The sequence below is a fragment of the Staurois parvus genome, unplaced genomic scaffold, assembly GCF_062004578.1.
Source record: "Staurois parvus isolate SC_StPar_1 unplaced genomic scaffold, SC_StPar_1.0 ptg001780l, whole genome shotgun sequence".
NCBI lineage: Eukaryota > Metazoa > Chordata > Amphibia > Anura > Ranidae > Staurois > Staurois parvus.
The window spans coordinates 101,209-119,252 of NW_028319576.1; the positions used below are offsets into that span (position 1 = coordinate 101,209).

The 18,044-nt window shown below is 43.2% G+C and overlaps 1 protein-coding gene across 2 annotated transcripts in view; it reads right to left on the bottom strand.

Annotated features, from left to right (window-relative positions):
- PPP4R3A (protein phosphatase 4 regulatory subunit 3A) overlaps positions 1 to 18,044 on the bottom strand; it is a 100,194-nt gene that overhangs the window by 15,901 nt on the left and 66,249 nt on the right. For both annotated transcript variants that reach the window (XM_089663827.1, XM_089663826.1), the window contains exons 9-12: positions 15,566 to 15,668; positions 12,549 to 12,707; positions 9,997 to 10,166; positions 5,647 to 5,789 (exon numbers count right to left, since the gene is read on the bottom strand). In XM_089663827.1, the coding sequence (XP_089519953.1) occupies positions 5,647 to 5,789; positions 9,997 to 10,166; positions 12,549 to 12,707; positions 15,566 to 15,668 (575 nt within the window). The remainder of the gene's footprint in view (positions 1 to 5,646; positions 5,790 to 9,996; positions 10,167 to 12,548; positions 12,708 to 15,565; positions 15,669 to 18,044) is intronic.

The following is an 18,044-nucleotide window of genomic DNA, read 5'->3' on the forward strand; positions in this document are numbered from 1 at the left end:
CTCCTTTAGGCGCACCCTGAAAACCCATCTCTTCAGGGAAGCCTACCCCACCCCCTGCTAACTTGCCGACCTCCTCCACTCTTCCTACCACTCCATCCCCCACAGCTATCTCCTCCTGTACCACCATCCCCTCCCTCCTAGATTGTAAGCTCCAAGGAGCAGGGCCCTCGATCCCATCGTGTTTTGCATTGTATTGGTATTGTTCTGTCACATGTTCTGTCCCCCTTTGTAATGTACAGCACTGAGCCAACTATTGGCGCTTTATAAATACTGTATAATAATAATAATAGAAGAGCTACTGGAACTCAAATTGCTGAAAAAGTGAATGCTGGTTCTAATAGGTGCCAGAACACACAGAACATTGCAGTTGGCTGTGTAGCCACAGACCGGTCAGGGTGCCCATGCTGACCCGTGTCCACAGCCAAAAGCGCCTACAAATGGGCACGTGAGCATCAGAACTGGACCACGGAGCAATGAAGGAAGGTGGCCTGGTCTAATGAATTCAAGAATCATTTGAGGAAGACAACGAAGTCTCCAAATTCTCCAGATCTCAATCTAGTTGAGCATCTGTGGGATGTGCTGGAAAAACAAGTCCAATCCATGGAGGTCCCACCTCACAACTGGCAGGACTTAAAGGATCTGCTACTGACGGCTTGATGCCAGATCCCACAGCAAACCTTCAGAGGTCTAGTGGAGTCCATGCCTCAATGGATCATGGTGGATGGTCATAATGTTATGGCTGATCAGTGTATACTTTTCTCCAAATTTACATGCAGAGCGAACTGTCCAGCAAAAGTGCCAGTGACAGGGGTATGGACAGATCAACACTGCCGGGGTGCGAGAAAGGCTGCATCAATATTTTCTTTTACAAGATTTGTACTTTGTGAAATAAATGTTTACCATTGTAAGCACCCTGCCAGTGTTATAGATTATCCCAGCGCCAGTCATGGTCTCTTTTATTGAGTGGTGCTTTAATATGAAGTTAAAATATTATGTTCGCTGTATTGCCGGGAACCGCGAACTTTGGCAACAGAGTAGTTCTTTTCCTTGCAAACATCCCCCCTCCCCCCCCAGTAACACACAAGAAGAAGACGTGCGCTATATGCACGGTAACATGGAATGATGTTGCATTATTCCACAAAAAGATCAGCAAGTCGCAGGCTGATGCATCAGTTGAACACATGTGGGATTTGGTGCACAAAAGCAGACAAGGGCGCACTCATCGTGCATTACCGTGGTACACCACGTATTTATTAAAAAAAACAGATATATACTCACAAACCAAAAGAGAATAAAAACAGAGCAGGTAGTCCATAATGACAGTCCAATGGAATACTAAACCCTTATAGGGATAGGCTAAAGCGTTTCGGGAGACAAACTCCCCCTGAAATGTAGACCTGCTGACCCAACATTTATAAGACAAAAAGTGGTGAAGAGGACTAAACCCCCCCCCCCCCCCCCCCCCGCACACATGACGGCCCAATCAAAGACAAGCCAATCAAATCCACCTCCAGCAACACAAAAAAAAAAAACAAAAAAGAACAAAAAAAAAAACCACACAAAAACTCCACCAAGATGTAAAATAATAAAGTGTGTATATATGGTATGTATGTATGTATGCATGCATGTGTGTATGTATGTATGTGTGTGTGTATGTATGTATGTATGTATGTATGTATGTATATATATATATATGTATGTATATATATATATATATATATATATATATATATATATATATATATATATATATATATATATATACACACACACACACACACATATACACACACACAGTGGGGATGGAAAGTTTGGGCACCCCAGCTAAAAATTTGTATTAATGTGCATAAAGAAGCCAAGGAAAGATGGAAAAATCTCCAAAAGGCATCAAATTACAGATTAGACATTCTTATAATATGTCAACAAAAGTTAGATTTTATTTCCATCATTTCCACTTTCAAAATAACAGGAAACAAAAAAATGGCGTCTGCAAAAGTTTGGGCCCCCTGCAGAGTTAATATCTTGTACTGCCCCCTTTGGCAAGTATTACAGCTTGTAAACGCTTTTTGTAGCCAGCCAAGAGTCTTTCAATTCTTGTTTGAGGTATCTTTGCCCATTCTTCCTTACAAAAGTCTTCCAGTTCTTTGAGATTTCTGGGCTGTCTGTCACGCACGGCTCTTTTAAGGTCTAGCCATAGATTTTCAATGATGTTGAGGTCAGGAGATTGTGAAGGCCATGGCAAAACCTTCAGTTTACGCCTCTTGATGTAATCCCCCGTGGATTTCGAGGTGTGTTTAGGATCATTATCCATTTGTAGAAGCCATCCTCTCTTTAACTTCAGCTTTTTCACAGATGGCATCAAGTTACCATCCAAAATTTGCTGAAATTTTATTGAATCCATTTTTCCTTCTACTCGTGAGATGTTCCCTGTGCCACTGGCTGCAACACAACCCCAAAGCATGATTGATCCAACCCCATGCTTAACAGTTGGACAGAGGTTCTTTTCATTAAATTCTGTGCCCCTTCTTCTCCAAACGTACCTTTGCTCATTCCGGCCAAAAAGTTCAATTTTAACCTCATCGGTCCACAGAACTTTGCGTTTCCAAAATGCATCAGGCTTGTCTATATGTTCATTTGCAAAGTTCAAAGTTCAAACGATGATTTTTGTGGTGAGGACGTAGAAGAGGTTTTCTTCTGATGACTCTTCCATGAAGACCATATTTGTACAAGTATCTCTTTATAGTGGAATAGTGTACCACAACTCCAGTGTCTGCCTGATCTTTCTGGAGGGATCGTGCAGTCAAACGTGGGTTTTGAATTGTTTTTCTCACAATCCTGCGAGCTGTTCTGTCTGATATTTTTCTTGGTCTTCCAGATCTTGCTTTAACTTCCACTGTTCCTGATGACTGCCATTTCTTAATTACATTCCGAACAGAGGATATTGACATCTGAAAACACTTTGCTATCTTCTTATAGCCTTCTCCAGCTTTGTGAGCGTCAACTATTTTCAGTTTCAGTTTTCTAGACAACTGCTTAGAAGAACCCATGGTGCTGATTGTTGGGGCAAGGTCAGATGAGTCGGGGCATTTAAAACCTTTGAGATTGACATCACCTGGTCTTCCCAGACGATGATTGAGAACAATCCATGACACTGGCAGGTCTCAGCTTGGCAAAGGGGGCAGCGCATGCTATAAATTCTGCAGGGTGCCCAAACTTTTGCAGACGCCATTTTTTTGTTTTCTGTTATTTTGAAAGTGTAAATGATGGAAATAAAATCTAACTTTTGTTGACATATTATAAGAATGTCTAATCTGTAATTTGATGCCTTTTGGAGATTTTTCCATCTTTCCTTGGCTTCTTTATGCACATTAATACAAATTTTTAGCTGGGGTGCCCAAACCTTCGATCCCCACTGTGTATGTGTATGTGTGTATATATATATATATATATATATATAATAATGAATGAATGAATAAATGAACTTTACTGTTGCCAGGATATGCATGGATGAATGACTTGTGCAATGGGACTCATGCCAGAAATTATAATCAACTGTATAATGAGGTGAACAAATGCTTGTATCTAGTAGTTGATATGTGTCCAATGGATACAGGAATAAGCGTGGCGTCTGCACTGCTCGCCGCGCTGTGTTAGTGTGGACGTGACTGGAAAATGAATGGGCATGCCGATGCGCATGTGCACTACACGGCATCCCGTCCACGCACTGCGCCATGTATGATCTGCGCCCCACACACTCCGAGGAAGTGTGTCAGAGAAAGGGCGGAAGGGAGGACATGGCTCCATGTGCAGTGCTGGAACAGCACCACCAACAAATACTGTAGCCAATGAGAAAAACACAGTATGTTCATGGAATAAATACGTGGTGTACCCCGGTAATGCGCGATGAGAGTGCGCCCTTGTTTGCTTTTGTTCCCCAGTACCAAGATTTCCCGATCTTTGAAGGACTGCACCTCAACGTTTGACATTCAGAATTCTTTCTAATCTGCTTGAAGGTTTGAGCGCTGGTTTCGTTTGTACTTTTTGACATGTGGGATTTGCATATACAGTACAACTTACAAACATCTCCTGCTGTAGATTAACCGCTTGCCCTCCGCCCTATAGCAGTAGTACTGCTACAGGGCGGCGCATAATCATGTATATTGGCGGCTAGAGAAATCAATCACCGGGTCCCATCTGGCACTCAGCGATTGTTGGGGAAAGCTGACAGGAGAGAGACCTGTGTGTAAACAAACACAGGTCTCTTTCCTGTCAGCAAGGACATGCTGCTCTGTATCTCTCTGCACAGCATGTCTCTCTAGTAAAACAGCACACAGTTAACCCTTTGATTGCCCCAGATGTTAACCCCTTCCCGCCCAGTGCCATTAGTACAGTGTCAGTGCTTTTTATTAGCATTGATCACTGTATTTGTGTCACTGGGGATGTCAGTTAGTCAGTTCCCCCCCCCCCCAGTGTCAGAATGCCCGCCGCAGTCCCGCTATAAGTCGTGGATCGCTGCCATTACTAATATAAATAAAATTAAAATTCCAATATATATATCGCCATTTGTAAATGTTATAACTGTCACGTAAACTAATTAATTCACACGTATTTAGATTTTTGGTTTTTTTCTAGCAAAGCCATGGAGCAGAATACATTTTGTCCTAAAGTTATGACAAAATTTGACTGTTTACATTTTATTGGATAGGTTTTATAGCAAAAAGTAAAAAATACAGTTTTTTTTTCAAAATGGCCTTTTTTATTTTTTTGTTTATAGCGCAAAAAAATAAAAAAACCACAAAAAAACCACATACCACCAAAATAAAGCTCTATTTGTGGGGAAAAAAATTATTTCATTTATGTACAGCGTTGCATGACCGCGCAATTGTCAGTTAAAGTAATGCAGCCCTGTGCCGCAAAAAATGGCCTGGTCAGGAAGGGGGGGGGGGGGGCTTTAAGTGTATGAGATGTGAAGAGAAGCCTCAGCTATTCCTGATAGACGTGCCTCCTAAAGCATTTTGCCCCACCCCTGGGGCTTGGTCATTGCCCTGACATTATTGTCTGAGGAAATGTGCCCAGCAATTGTCTAAATCTGAGACAGCAGACAATGCTGGAATGTGATGTTCTGCCTATGACAGGTATTCAATATACTTCTGGTTCCTCTTTGATGGTTGATGTGCACAACTGCTATTACCTTGTCTGACTAAATCCAGATCGGATGACCCTCCAGTAGCAAAATCCAAAGCTGCAGACAGCGAAACTGCCCGAATTTCCAGGCTATTGATTGGGGGAAAGGACTCCTATAACCAAGTCTCGTGCACCATCACAGTGATACCGAGGAATCCTCTTTAGCCTGACGGGCCTATCCTCCTCCTTGAGGATCTTCCAAAAGACAGAAAGGAAGACTTCCCTGATTCCAGAGCCAGATTTCTGAGCTGCCAAGCCAGGCTCAACTTGGTGTTTGCTGCCACAACGACACAATATTGTGCTGTAACATGCATGGAAGTTGCAATGCTATATAAGATGATCAGCAAGTCGCAGGCCGATATCTCAGCTGAACACACGCCGGATTTGCATACACAGCTGTCAAACAAAGGACAAACATTTTATGTGATCCCTAACATGGAGGGATGCTGGGAGGTGACAAACCTGTCAAGCTTGGGGTTGTCCTGTCTCTCCCGCTGCTGGTCATATCTTAGTTTGAGACCTTTAAACGTCTGTACATAATCCACGTCTTCCAAAGCTTTCCAGTAATTTTCAATGACATGAGCCGTTAGCGACTTAACATCCTCCTGTAAATAAGAAGACTTTGATCAATCACTGAAGAATGATTCCAAGTGATTTCTCAGCAAAATAAAGCATGGGGACAAGGATGGATGGGGGAGTTTGCTTTTAATATTAAAAATGAATTAAAAAGTGGTTTTAGTTTTGTGGTGCTCAGATACAGCGTGGTTCTGCTTTAAGAACCATCTCATATTACATTTCTTGGGTAAGTTCCCATAGTGTAAGGCAGGGGTAGGCAACCTTAAGGAGGTGAACTACCTGAACAACTTGGGAGAAGTCAAAGATCACAGGGCACACTGTCGCCTCCTCAAACATGATTTAAACCTCTAATTGTCGTACTACTGTGTCGCAATCGCGTGCATTGCATAGCAATCAAGGGTATATATCAGCAGGTGAGGAGGCAACCAATTGTCTTCACACCACCTGTCAAACACATTCTGATCACCTTTCAGGAGGAGCAGCAGTGCCTGCTGCACTTGTGAATGAGTCCTTAGCTGCATTCAACAGTGGCACCCTCAAGGCTCGTTCAGACAACAATGGGGGTGGTGGTAAAACCCTGCAGTTGAGTGGCAGTTTTACCCTAATGACTACCCCCTTTAGCTGCTGAGGCAGCATCCAAAGGTGTACACATGGCACGGCAGGAATTAAACCCCGTTGCTTTTGGTGGGTGCTACCATCTGCCGATCGTGCCCATACATGAAAATTGGGCCACTCTGCAACTGCCCCACCACTGCATGCTTCTGTGGGGTCCAAGGGGTTAAAGCAGGTGGTGAGAAAGCAACACAACGCTGCCTGCTTTAACCCCTTGAGTGCTGTACTGCACAAGGTTGCAGGGTGGCCTCAATCATTAAATGGGTCATGCTGGACAGGTGCTACACCCACCAACCACAACAGGGTGAATAACTCCTGCTGCGGCATGTGTACACCCCTGACCACTGCAGCTAAAGGGGGTATGGTTGGGGTGGGAGTGGTAATAAACATATCTTAACCTCTTGCCCTCCTGAGGATTTTTCCTTCCATCCTGACAGCGATACAGCGCTGCGTTACTTTGACAATTGCACAGTCATACAACGTTGCACCCAAATGAAATTTAGGTCCTTTTTTCCCCACAAATAGAGCTTTCTTTCAGTGGTATTTGATCACCTCTGCGATTTTATTTTTTGCGCTATAAAAAAACAATTGCACTGAAAAAAAAAAAAATGTTTTTTTTTACTTTTTGCTATAAGACATACCCAGTAAAAAAAAAAAAAATGTTAAAAAAAAAACCAAAAACTAATTTTGTCATAAATTTAGGCCAAAATGTATTCTGCTCCATGTCTAGTCTTTGCTTAAAAAAATTTCCAATACGTGTAAATTAATTGGTTTACATGAAAGTTATAGCGTTTACAAATGGCGGTATATATACTGGGATTTTGTTTTTTTTTTTACAAGTAATGGCAGCAATCAGCGACTTATAGAGGGACTGTGATGGGCATTCTGACACTTTGGGGAGCTGACTAACTGCCACTGACACCAATACAGTGATCAGTGCTAAAGAAAGCACTGACACTGTACTATTGGCACTGAGCAGGATAAAGTTGATATCTGGGGCGATCAAAAGGTTAACTGTGTGCTGTGTGTATTTTGCTGTGTGCTTTACTATGTAAGCATTCTGCTTTGTATTGCTCTGCAATGCAGAGCAATACAAAGCAGCATGCTGGTGCTGACAGGGGAGAGATCTGTATTGTTTACATGCAGACCTCTCCCGTCATTGTTCCTCGGCGATCGCCGGATGCTGGTGGGGAATCTCCGGCCAGGACCCGGTGATCAATGGCTGTAGCCGCCAATGGCGGCACGCGTCCCCTACCCGGAAATACAAAATCACGTATATATACACACACACACGTGATTTTGGGCAGCCCTGCCACCAAGTAGCAGTACTTCTGCTATAGAGTGTGGGGGAAGAGGTTGACTACAGGGTTTTACCATCTCCCAACCTGCAAATGTAAATGAACCCTTACTGTTCTGAGCCCCCTATAAGGCTGCTTTCACACTGGTGAGCTGCGGTTTACCCACACTGCGGGTGCAGCGCAGTGCATCTGCAACTTTTTTGGGTTAGCTGTGCTTTTGTCACAGACTTCTATTTTATCCTGCAGGCGTGGTGTACTTTCTGAAAGCATACAATACATTCAGGAGTTTTGGTGCGCTTTCAGAAAGTACACTACACCTGCAGGATATAATGGAAGTCTACAGCTAAAATCTGCAGGTACACTGCACTGCACCCACAGTGTGGGTAAACCGCAGCACATCAGTGTGAAAGCAGCCTTATACTATTCTGCCCAGTGTATTGAGTCACACTGACCTGAAGTTCTCTTCTTTCCTCCTGCTGGCACCACTCTGGAGACCGCTAACCGGTATAAGAGGTGGAGCGCAGTTAGTGTCACTCCGCATGGAACAGGAGCCGGCACTACAGAGGAGACATTGACTTACGTGGCTCTTCCTCCCTACTACAGCTCCAACTTTACAAGTAGTCCTTCACCACTGCAGTCTGATGCTCTAGGAGGGCGGGTCATGAAGCCCAGACCGCGATTACCAGTCACATGGCTCAAATCTTCTGCTAGATTGCAATCTACAGGTTGCTGACCCCCAGTGTAGAGCAGCACGTGGCTTTATAAACTGCCCTAAGCCCTGGTTCGCACCGGTGTGAATTGAGGAGCGACATGCAATTTACAAATTGCAACTTCAGGTGAAGTAGCACAAAGTCGCATTCAGTGTGAACCACGGCTTAAATCCGCAGTCCACTGTGTTTCTGCAAAGTTCGTTCCAAGATCATTTTCCCATTTTCTAAGGGGAGTAGATTTAGTGAATACAAATTTACTTTGCATAAGATTATAAAATAGGAACAATGCCTTTCAGAATGCAGATTCTGAATGAAGGTATTGACTGACTTTAATAGGTAATGAGCCTAGCAGATGAGAGCTTTCAGCTAAACAATGACCCACTTAGCATTTGGAGGAGGGGAGGTGGTATTCTAGTTGCAGGGTAGAGCAGGATTTCCAACTATAGTGGTCCCCAATGTTTGAGTCACCCCAGTGTCCAGCATTTAAATTCAAGTCAGGGATTCGGTTTCTACAAATTTTTTTAAATAAAATTGTGGCTATAGATACCCTTTAACTGGTTTAAAGCAACAAGGTATACTTACCTGCTCTGTGCAATGGTTTTGCACAGAGCAGCCTGAATCCTCCTATTTTGGGGTCCCCTGCCGGTGCTACAGGATGCTCCTCTTCAGTAGGGCACCCATGGAAAGCCGCTTTCCAAGGGGCACCTGTGCGGGCTCGCTCCCGAGCCTCCCTCTCTGCGTCCATTGACACGGCTGTCCTCCCTGCTGGCTCAGCACAGCACGATTGACTGCAGCTCCAGTTGTTATCAATCTGCCCAGGGAGGAGGGAGAGACGCAGCTTTGGTGCACATCGCTGGATTGAATTGGGCTCAGGCAAGTATAAGGGGGGATCCCGCAGCTCAGATGGGATTTTCACCTTAATGCACAGAATGCACTACGGTGGAAAACCTTAAGGCTTTAGAACCATTTTAATGGATAAGTTCACCTCTGAGAACATGTTACATGTTCCACCCGTTTTTAGGATTGAACATGTTCCAATGCTGCAGCCGCTGTCCAATACAACCCCCGAGACAGCAGGACAGGAAAAAGCTGTCACTTCTTAAAAACATCGCAGCCGTGCGGGGCTCCGCCTACATGGTCGAGTCTTTCACTCACAGAGTGGCTGTCGGCTTGTAGTTCTCAATGAGCTGCACTGTTGCCGTGGAGTACAATGGTAATTGAATGATTCTTCTTGTCAGTATATCTACTGGCAGGTCTGCAGGAGACCTGCATGGCAGCAGCAATCTGCTGATCGCTGGTGCAATGCTTTACAGGATCCAGCAACGAAAAACAATAAATGCACATTTTTTTTACCTGCAAAAAAAAAAAAAATTTGACAAAAAATTGTAAATACACATTTTTTTTTTTTTTGCAGGTAAAAAATGTGTATTTACAATTTTTTGTCAAAAGGTGAACCCATCCTTTAAGTAACCATGTTTGGCTTTATATTAGCCTCCTGTGATTCTCTGTACAGAAAAGGTTTACTAAAAGCCAATCAAAGCTGTGCTGCAAAGCACATGTGCTGACGGGAGACCATCACTGGAAAAACAAAATAACCGAAAACGTGTGAGACTCACCACACGCACAAATTCAAAGATCTCAATGATGGCGGAGTTCAGGAGATTATACCGGGATCCATTATTGAGAAAGGCTTTCACTACAGGTTCAAACAGGAAACTTTTCACTATGTATCGGTTGTAGAATTCGTCCTTCAGACCAACAATCTTCCGCATAAACCGCAGCGCACCTGTTGGAACATCATAAGGCATTGTGTAAAAGTGTGTTTTGTAATCACAACTCAACCCCTTCTTGCCTAAAAGGTAAAACAAATCTTAACGCCCAAGCACAATTTTGCAACTTTGACAAGTGTTCGCATAACCGTACATATCAAAACTACTTTGTGCATCCAGGTGGATTATACCTTTTTTTTTTTTTTTTTTTTGGACAAATTGGGCTTCTATTTGGTGGTAAATGGTAATGGATATCTCCTGATTTTTTTTTTTTTCATTACCAAAGGAAAACTGGGCCAAAAAAAACCCAAAACATTTGAATTTAGCTGTATATTTCTTGCTACTACCAAAACCTACCACCAAAAATCAACCCAAAATAATTTCTCCAGCTCCTGGCGATAGCAGCAATACCATATATGTGTATGTTATTTGTTGTTTTCTATCCTGCCACTGACACCAATTTAAAAAAAAAAAAGACAAAAAACAAAAAAAAACAAACAAACTTCTGACTGATCACTGTGATACCAATCAGAGGCTATCACAGCGATCAGGTGACTCGGAATCGTAAGTTAGAATGGGACCTGGGGCTCTCAGGGACATCCCGCTCTTTGTGCTGGGAGCGCGCTGTGCGCTCAGCAGAAAGACAGGTACACAAATTAGCGGCCCCACGGAAAAAAGCCCAGTTCTGTGAGGCCGTGAATTTGCGTGCGGTCGGCGTCAAGGGGTTAATATGTGAAGAATAAAAAAAGAAAAGTTGGGAGGGCAAGAAGGGAACAAGGAAGGAAGCATAAAAGGAACAATCAACTCTTCCACTTTCTGTGACTCAATTCCACAGGTTTTATTTCAAAACTAAAATGGCTGGGTCAAATTTTTTTTTCAAATTTGAAAAAAAAAAAAAAAAAAAAAAAAAAAGGGACATTTTTTTTACAAATGTTCAATTTTGTAAAATGTACAAACATTTTTTTAAATACAATTGACTTTCAAATGAGACTTAAAAGGATATTTTTTTTTTGACAGGTTAAAAAAAAATGCGCATTTACTAATTTTGTTTGCAGGAGCCTGGAAAGCATTGCACCAGGGATCAGTAGAAAGCTGATGCCATGCAGGTCTCCTGCAGACCTGTCAGAATATCTGCTTGCAGTACGGGATGTATGGGCAAGCAGATATTCTAACAGAAAGCTTCAATGAACTACCACAGCGCTTCACAGCACCATGGTAGTCCATTGACAACTACAAGCCGACAGCCGCTAAGGCTGCCGAGACTTGTAGGCACTGATTCACGGCCGCGCCATTTTCAAATCTGATAGTACGGGGAGAAGTTTCTCCGTACTACCTATCTGTCAGAGGAGGGAGGGCGGCAGGCGCGGCTGCAGTTATAAGAACATGTTATATATTCCACCCTAAAAACATGTGGAACATGTAACACGTTCCCAAAGGTGAACTTGTCCTTTTAAAATATTGTAACATTTCAATATCAGATGGCAGATTCACATTTAAAGTGGTTGTAAACCTCAGACATGAAATATGAACAAAGCATATCCCTCTATAGTGTGTACTTGTCTCATTCCAGAGTACTAAGTGTCATTTCTGTTTGCTGCTTCATTCCTCTGCTATCAGCATGAGTCACTTCTGACAGGTTTTCCAGACACCAAGAGAAAAATGGTGACGGGGAGAAAGCGCCAACACACAGACACTGACCGACAGCCTCAGCTCTGCTTCTGTATGCTGTGTGAAGGGGGGTGTCTCTTAACTCCAAATCAGCTCTCAGAACTCTGCTCACTGAACTCTGCAGTGAATTCAGCATTTCACAGCAGAAGCGATCCTCTGGCAGCACACCTGCACCCCCCTATGGTGGAAGTGCAAAATCACAAATACACGTGACTTTGCACAGGAATGACTCCCTGTAGCAGTAAAACTGCTATAGGGCGGAGGTAAAGTGGTAAATTTATATATATATTTTTTTTATCACTTTTATTGCGGTCACAAGGAATGTAAACATCCCTTGTGACAATAATAGGCAGTGACAGGTACTCTTCATAGAGCAATCTGGCGTCTGTTAGACCCCAGGACCTCTCATCTGGCCTTCAAAGCAGCTGATCAGGCACATGGCCAGCAAACACACAGCCAAAACCAAAAGTGACTAAATATTCGTCGCTTCTGATTTCTTAGATATCTTCATAGAAATCATGGAGAACCAGAAGTTCACTGGTCGGCCAGCAGAACTGTCGGCTGCAATCCTGGGTTCCCCAGTGGGATGGGCGAGCATGGGAAAGGGGGTGGGGAGCAGGAGGGACCTTCTTCCCCCGCCTGTAAAAGCAATTCAGGTACCAGGATGGTGCCTGCAGCTGCAATATATTGTTTCTGTAACACCAGGACACAGACATGTCTGAGAAACTCACACAGGGCCAGAAAAGAGTGCAGAGAAGACATGAGGACCAACACTCTGCGCAGGATGTCCTTGTTGATGATGTAATTCTTTATGTGGTACGTGTGATGTTCAACACAGAATGTCAGCAGCTCCAAGATCAGTGCCAGCAGCTGTGCCGTCTGGAAGTCATCTGAGAAGGAAGCAGAACACGTGACACCGTGCAGATCAAACACTCTGAAATACCATTACAGATGTATACATAACATTACAGGATTTCGAAAATGTACATATGTAACAAGAGTTGCCAAATATATTTGAGGCCTCAAGTATTGCCCCTCACATGACCAAAGGGCTGCACAAAATATTCACTGAATGACATTATGGAAAGCGAAGACTACACATACTATAAAAGGTAAAGCGCTACAGAGCCAAAATGTTAAAATAGAAGCGAATAAATGCATCAAATAAATAAATCAATACTAGATGACTGGACAGATGCAACAGTTCATAGAGTAAGGTGACTTTTCGTGCTCTCCTCTATTTCATATCCTCCTGATGCTCAGGCGTTGTGCAAAATAGTGCGGAAGAAATGCACACTCACCAGAACGCACAGGAAAAGGAGCGTTTGTCAGTATAGATTCCCCTTAGACTCATCAGCTGGTCAGGATGTGGTAGTATGATAGCCTCCTTCCAGAGCTCCTGAATATTCCTGTGCAGTCCCTTGATAGGTGGCCTGTGGACTTCTCCTTAAGGCTTACATGCGTTTCTTACCCGGCAGAGAGATGAGTGACTGACCTCCTTTGGAGGAGCCAGGAACGCCGTGACGTCACGCCGCTGGAGCATCGTGGAGCTCCGGCGGCCATCTTTACCATTGGACGGTCAGTCCACATTTTCATATACACTGCTGTGTATCACGGACATCTGTTGTTTAAATAAATCCTCTTTTAATTACTACACTATGGATACGTTTTTGTTTTGACTCCCTTGGGGAGTATCCATTTCAGTCACTCATCTCTCTGCCGGGTAAGAAACGCATGTAAGCCTTAAGGAGAAGTCCACAGGCCACCTATCAAGGGACTGCACAGGAATATTCAGGAGCTCTGGAAGGAGGCTATCATACTACCACATCCTGACCAGCTGATGAGTCTAAGGAAAATCTATACTGACAAACGCTCATTTTCCTGTGCGTTCTGGTGAGTGTGCATTTCTTCAGCACTATTTTGCACAACGCCTTAGCATCAGGAGGATATGAAATAGAGGAGAGCACGAAAAGTCACCTTACTCTATGAACTGTTGCATCTGTCCAGTCATCTAGTATTGATTTATTTATTTGATGCATTTATTCGCTTCTATTTTAACATTTTGGCTCTGTAGCGCTGCATCTTATGATTTATATTGTTTTTAGGGTGTATGGTACCTAATGTTCAGCTGCTATTTTATAGATGCGCTCGTACATACATTTTCTTTTCATACTATAAAAGGTGTTGGGCACTGGGAAAAGTTAAACTGTAAACAGATTGCAAGATTTGTAGTAAAAACATATTCATAGAAAAAAGGACAAAGAGAAAAACAAAACGGGAAAGAAAACCATAGCAGTTAGGGCCGGTTCACACCAGAACGGTGCAGGAAAGGAGTGCCTAGTGCGTGTTTTCAGTACTGCGTTCAAAACCCACTGCTTTTGCCATCAGCTGCGGGTGCCAACGCATTGTTAATGACACCCCAGACCAAAAGCACAGTGAGCTTGTGGGCACCAGATCGCATGGTACTGCAGTGGTTCACATGGCGAGCAGCGTTTGCAAAAGTTGCGCATGCACTACTTTTTGTGTGTTCTGGTGCAATTTGCAGCCCATTTGTTTGAATCGCACTGTAGGCGCACACACTGGACTGTGTTCCTGTGCAATTCTGGTGTGAACTGGTCCTTGAAGCTGACGTTTGACCTCAGAACATGCAAAAACGTCCTTTGTTCAAATAATTATATGGCTTGATATATATATATTTTTTTTAGCTAGTGATCAGCTGTTTAGTAAATGTGATCCGGGCAGCTCTACAGCTACCCAATCACTTTTACTGTAGTGAGAAGGGCTGCCCCTAGGTCTCTGTGCTCTCTGTACAGACAAGATCATGGCTGGCGGGAGGGGCTGGCAGGGTGCTGTACATTGCTTCCTAAAATGAGGAAGCTGCGGTAATGCCCATGCGTTCCTGAGCCTTATTGAATGAAAACATTGAAATCCAATGAATGAAAGGGGTGGGCCAGGAAATAAGGCGGACCCTTACTTGCTGCAGCTTCTAATGTACATTGCAAGAAGCTCACAGTGTGCTGCAAAATCAGAGTAAGCCTTTTCAGTCCAGGAGAGCCGTCGGTACAACCGTGCAATAGGGAAGGTAAGGCCTGAGTTCAGCATCAACAGACATTCTAAAGAATATTATTGCTCACTCACATGCTACCGTCTGCAAGGGTTTCGGGGGAAATAGGTTGGGCTCCGGGGCTATATATCATCTTTAACCCCTTCACGCCGGTGCCTCCCAGCCCTTTAAGGGGTTTCTGATGCTGGGAGGCGGGGTGAGGTTTAGGGTCATGTGACCGTCATGATTGGCTGTCATGGCAGTCACATGATCGGAAAGGTCCAGATCACAAGGAGAGATATGGATCTTTCCATGGGACGCCGACACATGTGCTGGGAGCGGGCAGGGTGTGCGCTCTCAGTGCATGTTTGTTTACAAATAGTACGCAAATAGGCGGCAGCTCGGCGTCAAGGCCCAGATGCTGAATATTTGCATACTGTCGGCGTGAAGAGGTTAAAAAACAAGGGAGTAAAAAACTCTAGCAGCTAAAACCCCAATACAGCCAAGAATAGAAAAGGTTTGGAGTTCATCAGGTTTTGATTGCTAGCAAGCAAGGAATAAGAACGCTAACTTTTCAGCCACAATGCAGTCAAGGTTTACTGACCTGCTAAGGATGTGAAAAAAATGTACTAAACTATGACATAAGAGGCAGAGATCCTCAGTGTAACACAACCCCCTACAGCACTCCCCAAAGTGACCTCTGACCTTTGCTGGGCTTTTCCTCTGTAGTGTTGGCCAGTAAGGGGGCAGTGAGGACATGCATGCAATGCTTGTAGAAGAATCCCAAAAATTCTGTTTTCTCCGTTTTCTAAGAGGGGGGAAAAAAAAAAAAAAAAATTAACAGCATAAACTGTAAAGGCTTGGCACAGTAAGATGAAGCGACTGAAGTGACCTTGCTCTGATCATAAAACAGTTGGAGGGAAGGGGGCTGGTGGAATGGGTTCAATTTAGTTTAGATGAAACTGTCCTTTAAAACCTGTTCCTAACATTAACTACTTGACCTTTTTTCTGACACTTTTGTTTACATGTAAAAATCAAAATTTTTTGCTAGAAAATTAGTTAGAACCCCCAAAACATTATATATTTTTTCTGTCTCAATATTTTTATTAAGAAAGTTTTGTTTTAGGAATATAACAAGCTCAAGATACGCCCATGCAGGGGCAGAGCAAAACAACACAATAAACAGATACATCCCGCTGACTTGTAGTAGCCAAATAAAAAAACGTCCAATGACAAATGACATCAAGGAGGGACGGCAAAAAGCCGAACCAAATAGCAGCAGTAATCCAACATAGTACCGGAAAAAGAAGAAAAAAGAAAAATGGTTAGAGGAAAGGATAAAGAACATAAGACGACAAAAAAAAAAAAAAAAAACAACAAAAAAAAGGAATCAGAAAAAAAACATGGAGGAAAGAGAAACTAGAAGAATCACGGATCCAGGGCTAGCACAGGCAGCGACTATAAGAGGCCATAACTAGGAGGCAGGGATGGCATGGAATAATGTATCCAAGTTCCCAAACCCTAAGGAATCTTGGATCATCATATATTTTTTAAAGCAGAGGCCCTAAATAATAAAATGGTAGGTTTTTCAGTTTTATGTCACACGGTATTTGCGCAGCGGTCTTTCAAAATTTTTGGTATTTTAAATGCAAAAAAAATAAAAATACTAACAAAAAAAAACCCCCAAAAAACCCCAAAAACACAAAACAAAAACCAAAAAAAAAAAAAAACAAAAAAAAAATAAATTTTTTTTTGTAAAATATAAAAGATGATGTTATGCCAAGTAAATAGATACCAAACACGTCACGCTTTAAAATTGCCCTCGCCCGTGCAACGCAACAGCGACAAACAATGTAAATTGTACTATCCATAGTCGATGCTTTAAAAGCCTCTACAGGTTACCACTTTAGACTTACAGAGGTGGTCTGGTGCTAGAATGACTGCCCGTGATCTGACATTCACAAGTATACCTCATGTGTGGGACGATCGCTGTTTGTGTACATGCGGGTCCGACGCGCGTCGCCTTTCTGCACCAAGGAGGTGGTACTTTACATGTTTTTTTCTAATTTTTTACACAGTAGCTTTATTTTTTTTTTTTTATTGCTGTCATAAGAAAAAGTAAAACATCCCTTGTGACTGCAATAGACAGAGCTCTGAGGAAGGGAGCTCGTCTCCCAAGACACGTTACCACACCCTGTCGCAAGACCACCATTTGCTTGGACTGTCACATTGGTTCCTTGCTTTTATTTACGACTCTTGGTTTGTGAGTATACACTTTTGTCATTTTCAATAAATACTTTTTTATTACGGTAATGCACAAGGAGTGTACGGCCTTTCTTGCTTTTTTCCTGCAATAGACATGTGACAGGTACTCTTTATGGAGGAAGCTGGGGTCAGTAAGACCCCCAAATTCCTCTTTTACATTCAAAAGCATTCAAAGTACTAACATTGTGGTATTTGAAAGCGTTAATTTTTTTTTTTTTAAATGCCACTATTTAGTGCAGAGTAAACCGGAAGTCAGGTCAGGTCATCGCTTCCGAGTCGCTATAAGGAAAAGCCGAACAAAGCCAGGATCAGACAAGCCAGCTGGTCATTCAGGTCTCCCTGTGGGACGGGGAAAGGTGACGGGAGAGGTGGAGGGGGGGGGGGGGGGGGGAGAAATGTCCCCTCCCACTGCTAGTAAGACGCTCTGAATCCTTTTACAAGAGAGCCAATCAAAGTGCTCCAAAAAATTATAAGGGGGTGATGCCTGCAGCTGCAGAGATCATCCCGGTACAACCACGGAAAGTCCAGCGATGCATGGGTACGTCACTGGTCCGCAAGTTGTTAATGAAAACCAAGTTCTTAAGCACTGAGCAGGCCCCCTCTTCCCAAATCAGCTGCCAGAAGATTAAAATGTACCTGTAAACTAAAAAATGTAATGTTTATGACGGTCTCTACTCTGACTTTCACCAGGACCCTTAGGAGGAGGATGTCACACCTCATTCAGCTTGATCCTAGGAAATACAGAGCAGCCAAACTCTCATCAGAAGATGCTCTTGCCATGGACTGGGTTGCCTTCTCATGAAGTTTCTCCTGCTCTGCATTCCCCTGGAATCTTCCAGGAAGGATGGGGGCGTCGGGCCTAGCAATGTGGAAGATGCGGGTAAGACAAGTATAAATCTACATTTTTTCTTTACATGAC